The following is a 20,157-nucleotide window of genomic DNA, read 5'->3' as shown; positions in this document are numbered from 1 at the left end:
AGAGTGGCCCGGAGCTTTTCCCTGGTGGTCGGCGTGCCTGACAGTGATGTAGTGCCCACCGTTAGATGCCAGCAGGAAGCGGGGGTCAGACTCTCAGCAGTAAGTGAGGGATGGACTGTGTGAAAGAAGGAGAAAAAACAAAGTCTGTCCTTTCCAGTCTGTGCAAGGTCTTTCTCACACAAGACTAATGGCTGGTGCTGAAGTGCTCAAGTGGATGCTGAAACTTCAACAAACAGAGCCCATACATCAAACCTGACCTACTGCTGTCACAACACTGAATGGTGTTGCTGTAAAAAGGTCCTGGCCTGCAGTCAACTGGCTTACCTGAGATTTAGTGGAGCTTTACTGAGCACATAAAGGCTGATAGCTGTAATTTAAGATAATCACATAGAGGTCTGTCAGCCTTTATGTGAGGTGGCCATGCTTATCTTGTTTGGGAAGTTGATTGTCTGAACTGCATGAAAGGCACCATGGAGTCTCCATAAGTAAAATAATCTGCATAGTGGAGAAGGCTTAGTGACGTTGCTCTCCTGTTTGAAGGCCTGCGATGGACAACTGTAAGGCCTGCATACGTAACAGCATTTTCAAGTGAAATGCAAAACTTTTGTAGCGTTATGAGTGTCTGTTTACATGACAATGGTGCTTAGAGCCACTGAACAGTGTCATCCCAGACAGACCTTCCCACTTAGACGCCTTATTATAATAGATCAATTATTTGTAACATTTCAGTGTAATGTATTTTTACACATAAAGACACATAATTCATTTGAAAAAGTGGCTCAACATTGGTAAATGTCTCTGTAGGTAAAAACAAACACTCCGGTGAATTTCTAGATACTGTCCAGCACCTGATTGCACACTACTCAATAGAATTAATAATAGGCTGTATTCCTTCAGAGGGAAATGGAAATCGGAGAAATCACAGGCGGAAAAAATAAATAAATAAATAAATATATATATATATATATATATATATATATATATGGGAAGCGTCTATTTGAGTCCAGATTCTCCTGGGACTTGGTAGTTTTATTTTGACAGTCACCCTAATAACAATCCAACTTGGTCTTCTGTCCACTGGAATGTTTGCCCATTGTTAATGTTTATAGCGTATTTGTTCTCCGCGGGATGTGTTTGTGGTTTCATTACAAAAACAAACAGCTCCACCTCATGTTCTGGCATGCTAACTGAATTTGTTTCCAGCTTCTCTGCTGTTTCCATCGAAACGGACATCGATTTCAAAACATCGCCGTGTTGGGAGTTGTTTTCAGTGGCCATCATCGTTGTGTAATCAGACGCCCAAAACTACATGTAGGACAACGCGCACACGTGCACACACACACACACACACACACACACACACACACACACACACACACACACACACACACACACACACACACACACACACACACACACACACACACACACACACACACACACACACACACACACACAAAACTTTGGCCCTGCCGTGTGCTGCGCATGCATGTTCCAGCTTGCTAAGGACTATCAGTCATATTTTAATCATGTTTATCATGTAATGTCGCCACTGAAGGAGCCCCGCAGCTTGTTACCTTGTTGGACGGTGGACTTACGTGATGCACCTGAACGCATCAGTCAAAGCAGTCAGCTACAAAGCGGCGTTTTAACTTCTCAATTGCACAGCCTATTAGTTTTCAGAAATACATTTCTGAAAACCGCATCTCAGCCGGTGCACGGTGCGCCCCTGTTGAGTATGCTCTCTGGGCAGCTGCCAATGTTTACGTGTTATGTCAAATACACTTAATATCTTATCTTTTTGAGTCAAATACACTTAATAATCCTTACAAATGTGTCAAATATACTTTAAATCCAATCCTTCAAATCAATAATGCGGAAAAAAATAGTCATGGACGAGTTGTCCTTGGTTGCAGTTTTGCGGACGAGTTGTCCTTTCACCCACAAAACACTATGAAACTTTTACATTTTCACCTGAAGCGTTTCTGTGTAAACGGGGCGTTGTTGTGTAAACGGGGCGGTTTACTCCCAGTTAGATACAGGCAAACATTCAGTCGATCGGATCCTGAGACTCCAATTAGCATTGGTGTGAAGTAGACGTTTCCATGTGTGAGCTGGTGTGGGAGTCGTCCTCTGGCTCCCTGCTGTGTGTTCACGGGATAACGAGCGAGACGAGCCCTGCCCGAGGGCTCCTGACTGACAAAAGACTCCTCCAGCACCGTCAGGTTGCTCTGGTTGAGTGTCTTTCCCTTGACATGTTCAGACAGTCACAAAAGGTTGTCTAAAGACAATCGGTGAGGCCTGACAGGCAGCGTGGCCTGAGGCTGTCGACACAGTGATCCAATGAGCAGGGCTGAGCTGTGTGGCTGCAGTGGACCGGCGCTCTGACTCTTCTCTGAAGGCCTCTGAAGTTAAAGAGGGAGAGATTCCGCTCAGTTTGTGCCCTGTCATTGCTGCTTGGCTTTTGTCTTCCTCTGATCCAAAATTAACATCTCCTCTTTACCCATTTCTTACCCTATTTTACACACATAATTTATATGAGCAAACTGTAATTACTCAAATGGTGATTTTGCTGGATACGGTCGATGCTTGAGGGCTTTTCCTTTTGCTGTTGTATGATCCCTCCGCCCCCCCCTCTGCTGCTTCTCACCACACACTGTGCCCACGTGATTATCCAGCGAGTGCAGATGTGCTTTAAAGCTCGGTAATCACCAGCTTGGGGCTTCTCACTGCTCAGCCCTAGTCTTTAACAGCATGTAAGCACTTACTCATTTGCCTTATAATACCATGGTAGGAAACCTTAAAAGAGGCTGGAGTTTATACAGAGACAAGCTCGAGATGCCATCTCCCCTCATATAAAGCGATCATGTCGCCAAAGACACAGCTGTGTTGGTGGCTTTCACTCATTCTATCCCAGGCAAATGGAAAAGTCTCGTTCCGATCCAAGTTTTCTCTCAGCCGCATGAAACCCTCGCCCAGCTGATCAGAAGAGATCCGCTACATCCTGTCATCTGATTGTGAGGTCGTGAGTCACAGAAACCTGCGAGTGTGCAGGGAAACATGGGAAGAAAGTAAAGAGGTGTTTAGCAGACAGCGTTCATCCCTTTAATCTGGCCAAGTGTCAATGTGGAGAGATAACTAGAGGTCTGCTCGATCAACTTCACAGCTGTCTCACAGGAGGGCGCCTGCAAAGCCTCGTCGAACCAAAGGCAGCTCAACGTTTCATTGTCAGATAGAAGGACCAGCGCATGACTCCTGTGGTTTCCCCATAAAACACATAAAACACAGGTTCAAACAATCAGACACAGAAGTTGAGTCGTTGGCCTTTTTGAAGGGCACAATTACTACAAACAATAAATTTTAGCAACACTATTACAATATCTTTAAAAATAAGGCAAATGAATCTGAATACATTATGTTTTTATTATATACTGTATATATATGTTATCATTTTTAATTAATTTTTTAATACTCCCTTACCACAGCAGCCCCATGTGCAGCGTCTCTGCGCAGCACCATGACTACAGAGCCACTATAGTACCAAGTGGAATATTAAGACCACAATTTTTACTTTAAAAACTTCCCTGACGGCAGATTGAGAAAGTGAAAGTCATTAGCTTTATTTTGTAATACCAAATTTAACGACCACAGGCACAATTCTGCAGCAGAACAGCAGGTTGCCATGTTGGCTGACCAGGAGCCACCAAACTGCTAAAGCTGGAGGAAATACTGGTAAAATATAAATTTCTCCTCTTTCTCTCTTTTCCTGGCTCTCCTGTGTACTGTGTGTGTGTGTGCGTGTGTGTGTGTGTGTGTGTGTGTGTGTGTGCAGTCTCTCTTTCTCTTTCTCTCTCTCACTCTCTAAGTGTTACTTTTTCTCTCTGTCCCTCCTATGTGTGTGTGTGTGTGAGTGTGTGTGTGTGTGTGTGTGTGTGTGTGTGTGTGTGTCTGTGTGTGTGTGTGTGGGGGGGTGTATATTACAGTATATTAATGCCATTTTGTTCATATAATAAGTTTACAACATTGTTTCTAGAAATACTCAAATTCTCAAAGTGGTGGACCTGCACTCCTACCCAGACTTTTGTTAGATCTTTATTAATTAATTAAGTTATGTTTTTATTATTTAGCTAATCTTGGAGAGAAACAGTTTCACCAAAAGCTAAAAGGACGTTATAAAAATGGTTTTTGAATTTAAATATAGTCTCTGTGTGTTGAGTCTTTGGTTTTCCCTGAATAAATATCCATTACAAGCTTCAGTCTTCAGTAGACAAACAATGCGACGAATCGCAATGTTTTCAATCGATTCACAGCAATAATATTTACACAGCAATGTTTTGAAAACAATGTATGTTTTCACGGAAATGGCAAAAACACTGAAGAATAATGCAGTTAGCATGTTGGGCCACTATTTGCTGTGGTTTGTTTTTGTAATGAAACCACACAAACATCCAGCAGAGAAAAATTTGCTCTAAACATGAACAACGGGAGATCACAGACATTCTAGAGGACAAACGACCAAGTTGGATTGTTTTTATGGTGACTGTCAAAATAAAACTACCAAGTCCCATGGACTAGGAGTCATGGCACTCTGGAGGAAACATTCTTCTTATTGTTCATCTAGTGAGCATGTGCACAACTACTGGTTACTATGGTGACCAGGACCAGTAGAAGTCTTCCCGCCGTGGTCACGGAGTTGGAGCATTTAAAAGAAAGTTGTGTCTCGGTGGTTCTGCGCACCGTTGTCGTGTAAACCGACATACAGAACACTAAGAAAGTTGTCTATTTTCACTTGAAAAGGATGTATACTTCATGTAAACGGGGCCTGAATGAGCTGCTTGTGCACTTCAGTGTTTTCATTACTGAAGAGGAGTTGCTGTTTTCTCCATCTGCAAAGGCTGAAAGATAATCTGCATAGTTATCACATTCTCAACAATTTTCACAGTCATCAGGACTCTGAGTTAAGAAGAAACTCAACAGGAGAAGTGGGTGAAGGTTAAAATCAGCACACAGGACACGGAAAGAGTTTCAGACTGAGCTTGAACAATGTGTGAGCAGGACTCTACGAGCCAACTCAAGGACAACGCCGTTATTGAAAGAGCAATACAGAAGTCCAGCAAGTGTCAGAGACGTTCTACTGTCTGGGAAAATGTTCTCTAGAAACAAACCCAGAGAGAACAGCCGACCTACTGTAAAACACGGTGGAGGTACCATCATGCTGTGGGGCTGCTCTGTCGTTTTTTGGCACTGAGAGTATTGAAAGTATCAAAAATAATCCAAACAAATGTGTTCTGCAATATCAGAAAACTGGTTCAGAGGCAGCATTGGAAGGAATCTAGTAATGATAGTATTTGTGTAATGATTTGAGTCTTTTTGACAATAATTCCCCAAATTATCCTCATTGTACGATCATTTTGAAGTGAAATGTTTATTTCGAATATCAAGTTACGAAACAAAAAAATTACATCCATTACATGAATGGATGACGCCACAAAGTGCCTGTTGAAAGGTATTGAACACGTAGACACGAACTGCAGGCCAATCGTGGCCTTTGACCTATTTTATTAGTATTCAATACGGACATCTAATTTAATTTAATTTAATAAAAAATTTTATATTTCTAACACCCTCAAAATCAAATATAAAAATCAACAATTCACATCAATCAAGATATTTCACCGAATAAGTAACAGCAGAACAAAATGATCAGATTGCATATATAAAAACTATATATCTTTAAATATCTAATGGTATATAATATATACTATATAATAAAGTGTAACCGTGATTATGGAAGGATAGCATTCACATTCGATTGATAGTCGTAATTCTACTACAATGGAATGAAAGACTAAAGTAAAATACCACTCCAGTGGATGATCTGGCTTCAGGGTCTTTTCTCCATATGACCCATCCTGCATGGTGCTCAGTGGTCAGCACTCTTGATTCAACATGAGGCTGCTGTGGGTTCAGGTCATGTGTGGAGTTTGCATGTTCATCCTTAGCAAGGACTCCAGCTTCATCCCACAGTCCAATACGGTGGAGGCGAGGTTAAATCATTGACACTAAATACATGCAAATACCTGACCATGACACAGAATGAGTATTAGTTTTTGGCAATGATGGTTGTTTTTCTCAATAATGTGACATTGTTTGTAAGGTGAAGCTGCTGAGCAGGACAAGGAGCTAAAGCATCCAGCAACACTCAAGAAAAGATGTTCTGTTTTCATACTGTTGTTACTCTTCTATCTGCATGACGTTGCTGCATCATGATCTGTAGGAGATGTTTGGGTAAATTGTGAAACAAATGTTTCCTCTGATCTGAACGCTTGATACCAGTCGTGGGTTTATAGCTGAAGCTGTGCCCTCGCTTCCTGGTTCAAGACGTCGTTAACTCTTCCCAGTTCCCTGGTCCAGAACAAAGTTGAAAGAACATAAAGATTTACACTACAGTTTTTTGTTTGCTTGGCATTAACACTGACAACAGTGAACCAACGGGATGGACGATGTTGATCACATTTTATAAGAACGTTTCCACAACTGTCATGGTTGTTGGGTAAATGTACCATAATGCTGGTTGGAATATTGTGGTAGCATTCAAACCAGCTAATATCTGACTATGGTTTACAGCAGCCGTGCTTCACCTCCTCAGGCTCGGGCTGCTGGAGCTCATTCCTGGTTTCAGTACATCCTGAACAGGTTTTGCCACAGAGCTGCCGTGAGCAGCAACTCAGCTCCACTCCACTTTTTTAGGCTTTTCCATTACGTGTTAGTACCTGTTACCAGGTACCTTTCTAGTACCTACTTGACCGAGGTTCCAAGTGAGCTGAGTTCAGCCGAAAACGTGATTTTTAAAACCCAACAACAACAAGAAGAAGAATGTTCACAAACAGGCGGAGGCACAGAAATCAAAACTGGCTGCAGCAACAACGAGGTGCAGACATTTGTTTATCTAATGGGCGACGAGAGGATGGGCGATAGACGGAGCAACCTGTAGAAAAACTGCAGGAACTTAAGAGTGACGACCGGACAGTAAAAGACCACAACGGCCGGAGTGGGTCTAACACCTTGCTCTGATGACTCCCGTGCTGAGGCGGCACTACGTCGTCATGGAAAAGCACTGAAACCGAGTGGAGGCAAGTTGAGTCAAGCCGAGTAGTGATAGAACTGTGTTGTGGAAAAGTGCCAACATAGAAACAATTCTAGAAACTCCAATTCACCCAACAGCCCAGCTTTTGAAGTAAAGGAAGAAAAGCCACACATCCACAAGAAGAATCCCCCGGCGCTCTTGTCACTGTGAGGTGAGAATGCCGACCACTGAGCCAATAACTTACAAACTGTAAGTTCTTCATCACTGTTTGGCATCAAAACCGGCAGCTCGGTAAAAGTCTTGTGCAAACTGACTTCATCGTGGAACAACTGTTCACACGGACACAAACACTGATTCAAGATTTGATTTATGAGATAGAAGAGTGACCTTAACAGGCCAACCAACGCTAATTTAATCAAAACACTTTTGTCTAAATTAATATTAGTCAACTTCAGAAGAGAAACTTGGACTGTCAGCAGGTGGAGTTGGAGAAGGTGAGCTTGGAATATGTGCAGATGATGATGGTGAAGTACTTTGCCTCAGGGTAGAAACACTAGATGTTTGTCTTTTACCTTTTCTGTTGACACCCTTAACGTCTCATTAAGTACTCACAGCTGACACTGTGTAACACACACGCGCACCGAGGATGAGAATAATTACTCATCATTAGCATCACTGTCCTTTGGTAACGAGCAGGCAGATGTGGCGATACAGCAGAATAGAGCGAGGAGAGTGAACAAAGTCATTACGCACAGTCCAGCTTCTTTTTGGACTTTTAGTTTTCAGGAGACATCGTCAGTCAGGCTGGACGTTAAGACACTGATAACCGACTGTAATCTGTCTATGTTGGGAACTGTGTATGAAATGTGACTGAAAGTACAATGGACATACTGATTATTCCATAACATTTGTAGACAGACGTGCAGATTCATAGAGTACCTTCATAATTGCAATTATTCATTTTAATTTGACTTTGCAACCAGAGTGTAAAATCCTAGGAATCCATTGTTTAGATCGATAATATAGAGATTTTATGGGTGGGTACTTCTCTACAGATGGATAGATGGATGGATGGATGGATGAGCTGGTGGCAGTCTAGTTTCTATGCTACTGTGGCTTTAATAAATGTTATGAAACAGACGCTCAAGAGGTCTGTAAACACTTGTGAACTGTTGGTGGTAAATGGTAGGAATGATTGTTCTGCACTCCTCAGAATTATTAAAATGTTTTTTTTTTCTCACTGAAAAAAAGACCAAAGTTTTGCACAGTTGTTGTTGGCTCCTTCACTTTATTTATGAGAAAGAAGAGAAACAACCAAGATGGTTTTATTTGTGCTTTACTGAAAAACCCCCTACCTGGATCCTAAACCTATATACAGTCTCGATTCCTACTAATTCTAAACTAGTTCTGTCTATATGAACCCACTTCATGTTGTCTCTTAATAACAAGCACTGTTGAAGGGAAGAAGGTTTCTGCCATTGTTGCAGGGTGATTTCAGTCTTTGTTTGACAGGTAGAGCTGACAGCAATGAAGGGTCTCGTCCTTAAAGCAGGACCTTCTGAATAGGTGTATGTTTTTACGGGTCACGTCTGGTGGCCAGCAGACAGATGAAACGACGGGTAAACGGGAAGCGACAGCGGTTGTGAGCTGACGGGAGACACCTCCTCTGACCTCCACCGGGCTCGGTTTTGAATTCCAATCTATTTTCAGAAGCTGCTTTTTGTTATTAGCCGAGAGCGTTTCAGTCTCCGTCTTCATTCAGATCTTTGAGTTAATATATTTTATTCATGGCCCAGTCTTTCCACAATGTGCTTTCATTGAGATGCTGCTCGCTGTGAAGAGAAGGGTTTTTCTTTTTCTTCTGGCAGGTATTGATGTGCAGGGATTTGAAACATAGACACTCACTCTTCACTGCTGGACCTTTTATGCAGTGACGATAACGAAGTCAGACAGTTACTGTCCTGGAAAACTTCACAGTGAGCCGAGTAAGACTGATGGAGGGAGGAGATAAAGCTGGGGGGTTAGAATGGATGATGGATGGATGAATGGATGGATGGATGGATGGTGGAGGCTGGATGGATGATGGATGGATGGATGGATGGATGGATGGATGATGGGTGGATGCTGGATGGATGATGGATGGATGATGGAGGCTGGATGGATGATGGACGATGGATGGATGGATGGATGGATGTATGTATGATGGATGATGGAGGATGGATGGATGATGGATGATGGATGATGGATGATGGATGATGGATGATGGATGATGGATGGATGATGGATGATGGATGATAGATGATGGATGGATGGATGGATGGATGGATGATCGGTGGATTATGGATGATCGGTGGATTATGGATGGATGGATGGATGGATGGATGGATGGATGGATGGATGGATGGATGATGGATGAAGTGGTGGCAGTCTGCCATATATCCCAGCAGTGTTTTCACAACAGAAGCTTCACCGTGGCTTTGCTTTTGTCTTCACTCTGTTTATTTTGCCACCTGCTAGTCTGAGGGGAACGGGGTCTCTCTCTCACACACACACACACACACACACACACACACACACACACACACACACACACACACACACACACACACACACACACACACACACACACACACACACTGCAAGGTCAGAGGTCAGTGGGTCAGTGGGTGTGTGTGTATTTGAGAATCCAGTGAGTGCGTCTGATTGATTGCACAGCTATTTTGTGTACTTTAGATGAGTAAATTAGGTAGAAGTCTGTGGTCAGACGGAATGTTTGAGGTTCAGTGGCTCAGCTCCGAGGGCAGCTCAGGCCACTCCACCCAAACACAGACATGGCCTGCTGGCGTGAGGTGGTTCAGGGCCTGGCTCAAGACAGAACAAGACAGAGGCCATCACCTCTTTAAACTATCTGAGAGTTCTTTTATTGCACAAGTTGAGTTTACAATACATATTATTACAACTTCTAAAGTGAGTCTTCTCGGTAAAGTGACATTAGATAAAACAGCACTTGAAGAAAGTTTGATTAAAGCAGCAATAAACCTTATCTGAGTTCATTACACCTCGGTAAATTGTTAGAAGCACCCAGATAAATCCGAATGATCTGATTTCAGCCTATTTGTTAGGTATGTGAGATTAAAGCCTCCCAACATTCTTTACTTCGTGTTTCCTTGCCTTGAGGTGGCGGCATCGTTCACATCAGAGACTAAGAACACACAGAATGTGAAAGTGTCATGAACACTCAGTATCTCTGAGAGGAGATGTTGTGATGGTAGATTTATGAAGATAATGGTGATCATAGGAATCGACAGAAATGTTATATTTAAAACATATGAATTAATTCTTTATAAAACCTTTGCCTTGACCAGGAATCAAACCCAGAACTTCACATTTCAGGTGATCATTTTACCACTAAAATGGGGGGGGGGGCTGATCTGGGTTGGGTTTTTGTTTTTAAACAAACCTTTGACACCGTTCGAGGTCACACACTCCCATCTTCATTAGTCTTGTCATCCGGTGTTGTTGTATAACTTAATCTTTGCCACAGGTATGTTTAAAAACTTGCCTGACAAGACAAAAGCAGAGTACACCGGAGCGAGATAACTGTATTTGAGATTTTAGGGAAATAATTGCCAACTTTTCAGTTGTTCAGCTGAATAAAATCAGTAGCTGTGATGTGAGGATGGAGTTCAGGCGGGGCTGATCTGGGGGGGTCTGGGGGGGGTCTGGGGGGGTCCGGAGGTAAAACAGGAAGATTTCTGGCTGCAGCTGCTTTTTACCAGGTTCTGTTTCGACTCACAGTCCACAAATGTCTTAATTCCACATGAGTGTTTGTGTGCGTCTGTCTTGTAGCACGTGCAGTGTCAAATTTATGTCAAATCAGCAGATTTTTCAAGAAGATTGCTGGATTACACTGTATGTGTTTTCTATGTTGTGTAAATGATGCTGCTGTACACAAAAACCTGTATATAAAATTTGGAGTTGATATATTCTTTATGTTTAGAAATGGAAGGAATTTAAAAAAAAGTCTTAAAAACTAAGAAGATGTTATTAGGACAAGTTTTGAATTGTTCAAGCTGTTTGTTTTGAGCATTCAGAAGTGTCGTACATTGTTGACGCTTCAGTTCAGTATTGCTGAAAATTAGGAAAAGAAGGAACGTTTTAGCGCTGTGCAGCTTTGTGGTTCACATTGATCCATGTTCATGCTGATTTGTAGCTCTCATGTGGTGAAAAAGATCACAACTTTTCATTTACGATTCTTCTCACTCTCCGTGTGATGTGATGATGCACTGATGGGTGTTTATTTCAAATGCATATTTGCCCGTGTATGTACGCTTTGACAAAATCTGCAATAGAAATTCAAAACCACGGCATCATTACCAAATATGAAGTTGTAATGTTGGACCTTGAAATAATTCTGACGGAATCAAACCTGGATTTATTATCAGGATTTATTTATCAACCGGATTTATTATTTATTTTTGTTCCTTATTCGTCCAATGGGAGTCGTACTAATTCTGTGAGAAGCAACACTGATGTTCAGAACTGATGTGTCGACGGGAGCAATACCAGCTCCCTTATTGCTCGCTGATAAACTTTCACACTGCACACTGCGGTTATGAGAACATGCACACTTAAGGCTGCAAAAAACCAACAGGTTTTGCTCCACATCAGTCCCGAAAGAAAAACTGTGGCAGGTCGTATTTCACAACGTAAAACGAGTTCAGATTATGATTTAAAAATTTGCCAAGACACATCAAAACTGAACATATTGAAGATATACTCTTTGTTGCATTAAGAACTACAGAGAGCCTTTGGTATTTCCATATATTTTTAATTATCACGGAGTCGTTTTACTTGCTGGCCCAAGTGAGATCAAATCAGTGTGTCTGTGACCAATAAAGTAAAGTAAGGACGAAACGTCTGGACCATAACAAATGTACTTTGCGTTGCATTATAATCACATGTTAAAATGTAAACTTGAAATTTAGCAGGAAACCTGCGACTGATTGTTTGTTGTTGTGTCTTCCAGTCAGGTTTGATCCGTGTGTCACAAGAGGAGTATCTGATCGCACCACTGCCCCAACATCTGGCCCAACGTCACAACTACAGCGCCCCCAGTGGTCACCACCCACATGTCGTCTACAAACGCTCAGCAGAAGACTTGGTCCAGGGAAGGTCCGGCAGCTCCTCCACTGACAGGAAGCCGTACCTCCAGCAGCAGCAGCAGCAGCAGCAGCAGCAGCAGCAGCAGCTTGTCCAGCACGGGAAGCTGCAGAGGCATCACTTCTGCGGACGCCGCAAGCAATGTATGTAAGGGAACATTCACATTCCTTTTATGCAAATCCAAACCTGGTCTAAAAGTGTTTTCATCATATCATTCATGGTCTGGTCCGGATCAAACTGATGTGAGATGAAGAAAAAAAAAGGCAGGACTGGTTCACTTCGGTTCACTCGAGCATTTTCAGCATTGGACCCAAATACATGCTCAGACGGCATGCTGGACAGTTTTTAATGAGATATACAGTGGGACCAAAATCCTATCTAAAACCAAATGACATGAAAATAGATTGGGCTTTCAGTTTGTGCTTGTTCTGTGAGTTATTAAGAAAAAGGACAGTGAGTGCCGTCACGTATTACTGTTTATTAAATGGTTGGATGAAAAGTAAAAAATATGGCAGTATTACTGTGGATGAAGCAAATTTATAAATCTGAAGAAAGAGAAATATGAGCGATGGTGTGTTAAGTGGAAGCTGTGGGACAAAGAAGAGCGACAGCAGAGATTCAGAAAAGATTGAATGACCTCTGAGGGGGCATATCAAGCTTTTCTTCAACATCCTTCAGAAACATTTCTCACCTTCAGATTTCTGGTTCGGTGCAGAGGATTCCTAGTAAAGCAGGAAAATGAGCCAATATCTGAAAAGTAGAAACAACGAGGAGCTCAGTGTACTGCCGTTCTCTTCAGAATGACCTGTCTTCATCCGTAGTGAGCGTTTATGTTTTCCCTGAAAGACGGAGCGAGTCAAACGGTTCTGAAGTGATGAGCAGCTGGAGCGTTGCAGGGTGGCACGGAGAGAACATGGAGTCTCCCTCGGGGAATAACAAGCTTCTGAAATCTATGAAGCTCGAGAGCAGATGTTAATGGTGACTGAACTGAAACTTAGTAGTGATTACTTTCCATTAGAATCCATATTCCTCCCTAAATGATGTCAAAGATGCTTTCTCCTCCTGAGTCTGGTTGAGCTCCCTGCCACTCGTTCTACAGTCTATGTTGGCTTGTATGAAGTGTAGTAGGGAACACTATCAATGAATCTCCTGTCTGTCATGAGTTTAATGTCGGCCTCAGCTGTTTGGAGGCACTAATACCAGTATCGGGTACTGTACTGGGTACTTGCGCAATGTCAATCCGTCAGCAACGTCAGCAGATAGACCAGACAGGATAAGTGATGTCAGCGGTTTGGAGATTCTTTAATATTGATGAGCAGTATGAGCTGGTAGTACATTTCTCAGGTAAAGGTTTTCATTATTCTTCAGTTTCAGCCAGTGTCAACTTCATTTAAATACAGTGGGTCTATAAAGCACAATACAACAATCTTACCTTTTTGGATTGAGAGAGGCCCTCAGTGATAGAAATGATAGTATTTTTTAACAGATAGTGAACAGAGAGCACCGTTTAAAATGACACTTTTGTTAATACTTGGAAACAAATACAAGCAGACGCTTCATGAGTTCCTTTTTAGAAAATGACGGTGTTTTGGGGCTGGTTTGCTTGAAATGACAGTTCGTCTGAGTTTAGTGAAAACTAAAACTAATCTTTCAAAGCATTTTAGAATTGGGCTTCAAAAAAAGACTTGCAAAATAAACTGTGTGCTTTTTTAGGCTCTTAGATTTTAAGTCATTAATGAATATGAGCACATCTAAACATTCACAAACCAGCAATAAACTTGTACACATTTCCAAACATTTTTAACACATTTCTGTTTGTACGCATTTAAAACTAGTTATTATAGAGAAAGTTGAGCCTGACCTGAAACTTTTCAGCCAAATTTCTTCTTTCAAATGGTGAATTAGAAAAGATGTGACCGAGTTAATAATCAGACTCACTGCTCGTTGTTTTTCTCAGTTTAATGTGTGGACATGTAGAAATAGATTCAGTTTGTTGGGAGAACTGATGCTAATTTGATCAGAGGTGGCACGTATTAAAGTATTTGTACTTTGTTATTGTATTTGAGGTGGCTTTGAGTAATTTTCTGTCAACTTTTAATTTTTCTTGACTAGATTTATACACGTTCTTAACAAATTTGATCAAATTATCAAATCACATCAATGATGGATTAATGTTTAAATGTCCCAAATATGAAGTTCGACAATTTACTTTGGTATTTTTGTTCTTGTTTGAAAAAAGTCATTTGGTTTTTAACTTAAAATTATGCTACAAGTTGGATTATGATTTATGTTGATCCTGATTATCACCTTGCTGTGTCCACTCTGGCAGACACAGTTTCAGTAACTATAGGTATTGTAATAACTGTGGTTACTGCAGCGTGCGCACACACACACATAACAGCAGTTATTATGGGTTTGTATGTGCATATTAAAAAGAGCATTTTGCATCAATCACGTTTGAAAGACCTTTTGCAGAACCAGACTCAGAGGAAGAGGCTTTCTGCTGTTGCGGTTAGGGTTAGGGGATAGAGGAGAGGAGAGTGGCAGAGAGCGACAAGCAAGCAGACATAAATCCGCAGCTGTATTATAGATTCATTTGAGCATCTTTTGCTGCACGGAAGCAGTGTGACTCTGACCTGAAGCTTCATCCTTCAAACACTTGATAGTGATATCCGATCCTGATGTGAACCGAAGCAGCGATTGTCGTGTCTGTTCAGGTCTTGACCACCTGTAAGCACCGCTCCCCACTTCCTCCTCCCTCCTAGATGCTCCCAGGCCTCCGTCAGACGACCGCTTCATCATGCCCGATGAGTTTGCCGACCCGGAGGCGGACGAGCCCGGGAGGACCAAACGATCACCCATCAACTCCAACAGGGTGGGGAGTCTGAACGTGGAGACCCTGGTGGTGGCGGACAGGAAGATGCTGGAGAAACACGGCAGGGATAACGTCACCACCTACGTCCTCACTGTCATGAATATGGTGAGGGTGGGGAAGGCCTGGGCGGGGTTACAGGAAGAGATGTCAATAGATGGACGCCATAGCTCTTTGTTTGAGTTTATGTCCATTTTGAGAGACTAGGTTTGTGGTTTGTTAATGCAGAGGACATGTGAGAGGTGGAAATCATTTGTCAGTAAACACAGTTTTCACCTCTTCTTTCAGGTGTCCAGCCTGTTTAAAGATGGCACCATTGGGACTGACATCAACATTGTGGTGGTGAGCTTGTTGTTACTGGAACAGGACCCGGTAAGCTGTTGTTGTTTTTGTGTTTTTACGAATGGGAAGGTTCGGGTTACTCTGAACGACAATCAACAACCCATCAGCCAAAAGATTGTGACCACCTCCTATAATAGCCATGAGCCACTGATTCAGGGAGCGCAGAAAACCGACATAATAGTGTGCTGTGGGATCTGCCCCCAAGATCTCAGCATTAGATCTCTAGTAGATCCTTTCGGTGACATGAAGTCCTATGATTCTGTCATTGGATCATTGCTTTTCCTTCATTGGACCACTTTCTTATTAATTCTAACAAGTTCAGATGGGAACTCCCCCGTCAGAGCTTCAGTCCTAGAGAGAGTCTGCCTCAGACATGCAGCCATCGCAATGTGGTCTTTGTTAAATTCCAACCCCTCAAACACATTTTCTGCTTCTAAACATCAACGTTGAGTCATACGTTTTCCTCCCGCCAAGCATACCCCACTTAATGATCCATATTGTTGTCTTCACCTTTCAGTCCTCATAGTGTTTTTGCTGTTGTCTACGCAGGCTGTGATTTTCTGTTGAGGTTGGTTGTGAATGTAGGGACGACTAGCAGACCGTACAGAACACACATCAATGATCGTTCCTTGTGTGTGGACAAGCTTTTGGTCAGTCGTTCTCTTCTCTTCCAGCTGGGTCTGACCATTAACCACCACGCTGACCAGTCCCTGAACAGTTTCTGTCAGTGGCAGTCAGGTCTGGTGGGGAAAGGTGGCAAACGGCATGACCACGCTGTCCTCCTCACCGGGTTGGACATCTGCTCCTGGAAGAACGAGCCCTGTGACACTCTGGGTAAGACAGCGATCAGCTCGTCCCCAGCAAAGCAAAGAAACACCATGGCGTGAAACACTCTACCCAGTAGTGACGACGTACAAACCCTCTCATTATATGCATGTGGTCATTTCGGGTGTCGAGGCGATTGTGTGGGTGTTGATATTTTAACAAGGAGCGAACAATTCCCGACAGCTACAAGTGCAGACTGACTGTCACTGTGACCAACTTTACATTATATTGGAGCTTTCAAAGGACCATACAGAGCAAATTTAGGATCACAGCAATGTCTGTTTAGACAAGAAAGACATGAAGACACACATTCAATGAAGTCCCTGGACTGAAATACAGACTTTTTCTTGATTAGCTGTCACTTTGGAAGAATTGAGCTCATTAGAGAAGTATCCCATCACTGCTCGCTGACAAATTTTTGAAGAGAAAACCTCAACCTTTGTGGAAAATACCAGTTCCCACTCGATAGAGCTTCAACTGAAACCAAGATATCAGGGGACGGAGCTAGTGCTGTTAAAGTTTGACATCTGGCTCATGAGCCACATTCATCAAGCACATATTGAAGTTTCTACTGTACATTTTTATATTCCTGAGTCCACTGAGAGGAGCTGCTGCCAGAGAATGTGAAGGAAAACACAGGGACCACTACTGAAGATTGTCAGCAGCTTGTCAGCTACAGTATATCCCACTTCAAGGATCACTGATGTTTTTCTTGCGCTGCCAGGTCCACCATCAACACCGTCCTCTCACGCGGCCGTCCGTCACAGTCAAAGAGCAGATTCACAGTAAATTGGCCGAAGCTTGTGAGGCGTGTGTGAAGTATTTCTGGCAAAGAAATACGCTTGAGTGTAACACAGAAAAAGACACAAGAGACGATCAATGACTCAACTTCTGGCTTTTCATCTTTCTCCTGATCCCGACACCTTACCTTCTGCACCTCCGCAGGCTTTGCACCCATCAGCGGCATGTGCAGCAAGTACAGGAGCTGCACCATCAACGAGGACACGGGACTCGGCTTGGCCTTCACCATCGCCCACGAGTCCGGACACAAGTAGGTTTCACTACAAAACGTTTCACTGCGAAGATGTTCGAACCTGATTTAACAAGCAAACTTTCAGTCCTTTCACTGCGCACACAAATTAGCTTCAGTGATTTGAATCGTTGTGGCTCGCCTGTCTTAAACTCTCTAAACTCAGTCGGATGTGAAGTAAATACAGTCATTACACCTCTGTTAGAGCACCACTTCATTCGCTCCGTGACGCCGAGAGAATAAAGGAAACCGCCTGAGGCTCCACAGCTCAGTTTGGATCTGTGTCCACTGGAACTAACAGCTTTTTTATTCCGATGTATTTTCAGATCTGATGTTGCAGAAGGATTTAACATCTGCCTGACATGTTCTAGAAACAAAGTGAAAACTATTACACCCATGAATTTCAGAAAATAGAATACAACTGGAACGTTAAAGTCATTGTCATTGCTCCAGAGAGAGAAAACAGCTGCAGCTCAGTTAAGACGCCGCATCCTGTGAGGAACCCGTCACATTACAACAATACGGCTCCAATCTGACTGATTCTTCAACAGCCACCCACAAACGTGTTCTCGTTAGAGAAGTACTGAATAAATGGAGGTATGAGTTGTCCAACATTAAGTCAAACTGCAGACAAAACTGATTACAAATAAACCAAACTGAAAATAAAGTGAAGAAAAAAGTGTTGCCAAGATAAAAAGCACAACAAAAGCCTCTGCATTAAGGTGGTGAGAACATACTTGCAGAGCAACCAATGTGCCGCTTTGTGACGCCGTTTTAAGTGAAAACACATTGTTCTTTTCAGAAAAGTTTTGCATTTACACTACAACGTTTTGAAAAAAATGTCTGTTTACATTGAAAATGAAAATGATGGTGGTGCTGTTGTTTGTTTTTGTAATGAAACCACACACACATGCAGCAGAGAACAATCTGCTCTAAACATTAACAACAGGAGAACACGGACATTCTAGTGGACAGACGACCAAGTTGGATTGTTATTACGGTGACTGTCAAAATAAAACTACCAAGTCCAGGAGAATCTGGACTGGGAGTCATGACACTCTGGAGGAAACTTTGTTCTGATTGTCTCTACTGAGCATGTGCACAACTACAAGTTACTACGGCTGAGATGGGAATGCACAGTAGCAGCGTTTCAGAAAAGTTGCGTTTCAATGGAGACGGAGTTGGAACAAAAAGATCCACCTTGTGAGTCATTTTCAAGAAGCTGCATTTTCAGTGCCGTGTAAATGGATTCCCAAAACGATAGAAAAGTTTTATGTTTTCATTATACATAAATTACATTTGTTACTTGAGGTTAGAAGCTGGTTTTAAGTCAGTTTAATTTTACATAGTTTTTCTGAAACAATAAATCAGAGAAAATGCTGGTTTGACAATTACAGTATTTAATATAACTGAGAAAAAGAAGTGCAGCTTCTTTCCAGATGAAAATACTGAAGAAGTAGAAAACATCTACACAATGGACAAAATGATGTTATGGACATTGTCTTTGAAAACCTCTGATTATCTCGATTATTCTCCAGTTTCGGAATGATCCATGACGGGGAGGGAAACCCCTGTCATAAAACTGAAGGAAACATCATGTCCCCCACCCTGGCCGGTAACAACGGAGTGTTCTCCTGGTCCACCTGCAGTCGGCAGTACCTCAGCCGTTTCCTCGGGTAGGCCTAACACACCTTCTGCTGCCGTTTCCCCGACGGCTTGTTGTGTCTTCTTGATGACTGACATGGCCGCCGTGTTCACTAAACCAGAACAGCACAGGCGTCCTGTCTGGTGGACGAACCGCGGCAGATCGGTCAGTACAAATACCCCGAACAGCTGCCGGGGCAGCTGTACGACGCAGACACACAGTGCAAGTGGCAGTTTGGATCCAAAGCCAAACTCTGCAGCCTGGACTTTGTAAAGGTAGGAGCCTAACTGTATGTATCTTCACCTTCAATTAATTAAGACACTCTCACTCATCGAGCTGCTCTTATGCATTATACTCACTGTTTTCAACCAGATGTTTCCTTAAACCTTTTGTTAATTTGTTTGTTATTGAATCCATGTTATTATTACAAACATTAAGAAAAGATCTTGGAATAACGAGATAACAGAATAACTTTCACATGGTATTTGGAAGATGATCCCCTTGGTTTGGTCCAGAGTAAAAAAAAATTCAACATCTACTACTCAGAGTATTTTCTTTTTTGTTACATTTAAAGTTTTAAATCAGAAAACAAGATGTCATCATTCGTTCTATCACCGTTTTGTGTCTTTGGCCACGAGAGTCTGCCAAAGACGCTCCTTCGCCAGACTTCCATATCACAGTTTTGGTGATACATGCGTCATTAAGGAGATCTTTATTTCAGGTCAATTATCAGAGTTATTAACAACAAGACTTGGGAATGTGTTTGGTGCATCAGGAATGTGGAGTAACTAAGTACCAACTGTGGCCTTTCGATGTTGGAGCACAAATGGAGCCAGGTGTGTGAAAAACAAAATGAAGCCTAATAAATATTGGCAGCATACTTTTTGAAGATGGACACTGCATAATCTTATATTGTTTTTAGGGCACTGTTGCATAAATTCTTCAGCATGGAATTTAATATTTTGCAGCGTTGTGTAAATGAACATTTGTCTGAGGGAAATGGACAGCATGTGCCCACCATTACGCAGAGAAGAAACTACAGCAGTTTAAGTATCTTGGGAAGTATCTTTTCCCCGGGCTGGAAAGTCCTAAAGCAGAGCTCTTTATTAACCAGTCCAATTACTCTCATACGTTCAGCGATGGTCATTACTTCCGCGTAAACAAGAGAAAGAAAGAGATTGTAGATAAAAGCT

At 42.3% G+C, this 20,157-nt stretch overlaps 1 protein-coding gene across 1 annotated transcript in view; it reads left to right on the top strand.

Moving 5' to 3' along the window:
- adamts18 (ADAM metallopeptidase with thrombospondin type 1 motif, 18) overlaps positions 1-20,157 on the top strand; it is a gene marked incomplete at its 5' end in the record, with an annotated part of 72,712 nt that overhangs the window by 9,274 nt on the left and 43,281 nt on the right. The window contains 7 exons of the mRNA XM_080458088.1: positions 12,117-12,393; positions 15,016-15,230; positions 15,411-15,494; positions 16,139-16,298; positions 17,235-17,340; positions 18,858-18,995; positions 19,086-19,239. Of these exons, the coding sequence (XP_080314214.1) occupies positions 12,117-12,393; positions 15,016-15,230; positions 15,411-15,494; positions 16,139-16,298; positions 17,235-17,340; positions 18,858-18,995; positions 19,086-19,239 (1,134 nt within the window). The remainder of the gene's footprint in view (positions 1-12,116; positions 12,394-15,015; positions 15,231-15,410; positions 15,495-16,138; positions 16,299-17,234; positions 17,341-18,857; positions 18,996-19,085; positions 19,240-20,157) is intronic.

The sequence above is a fragment of the Lipophrys pholis genome, assembly GCF_963383615.2.
Source record: "Lipophrys pholis genome assembly, chromosome: 2".
Classification (NCBI taxonomy): domain Eukaryota; kingdom Metazoa; phylum Chordata; class Actinopteri; order Blenniiformes; family Blenniidae; genus Lipophrys; species Lipophrys pholis.
Note: the sequence above shows the minus strand (reverse complement) of the source record. Positions and strands in the feature narration are given on the sequence as shown.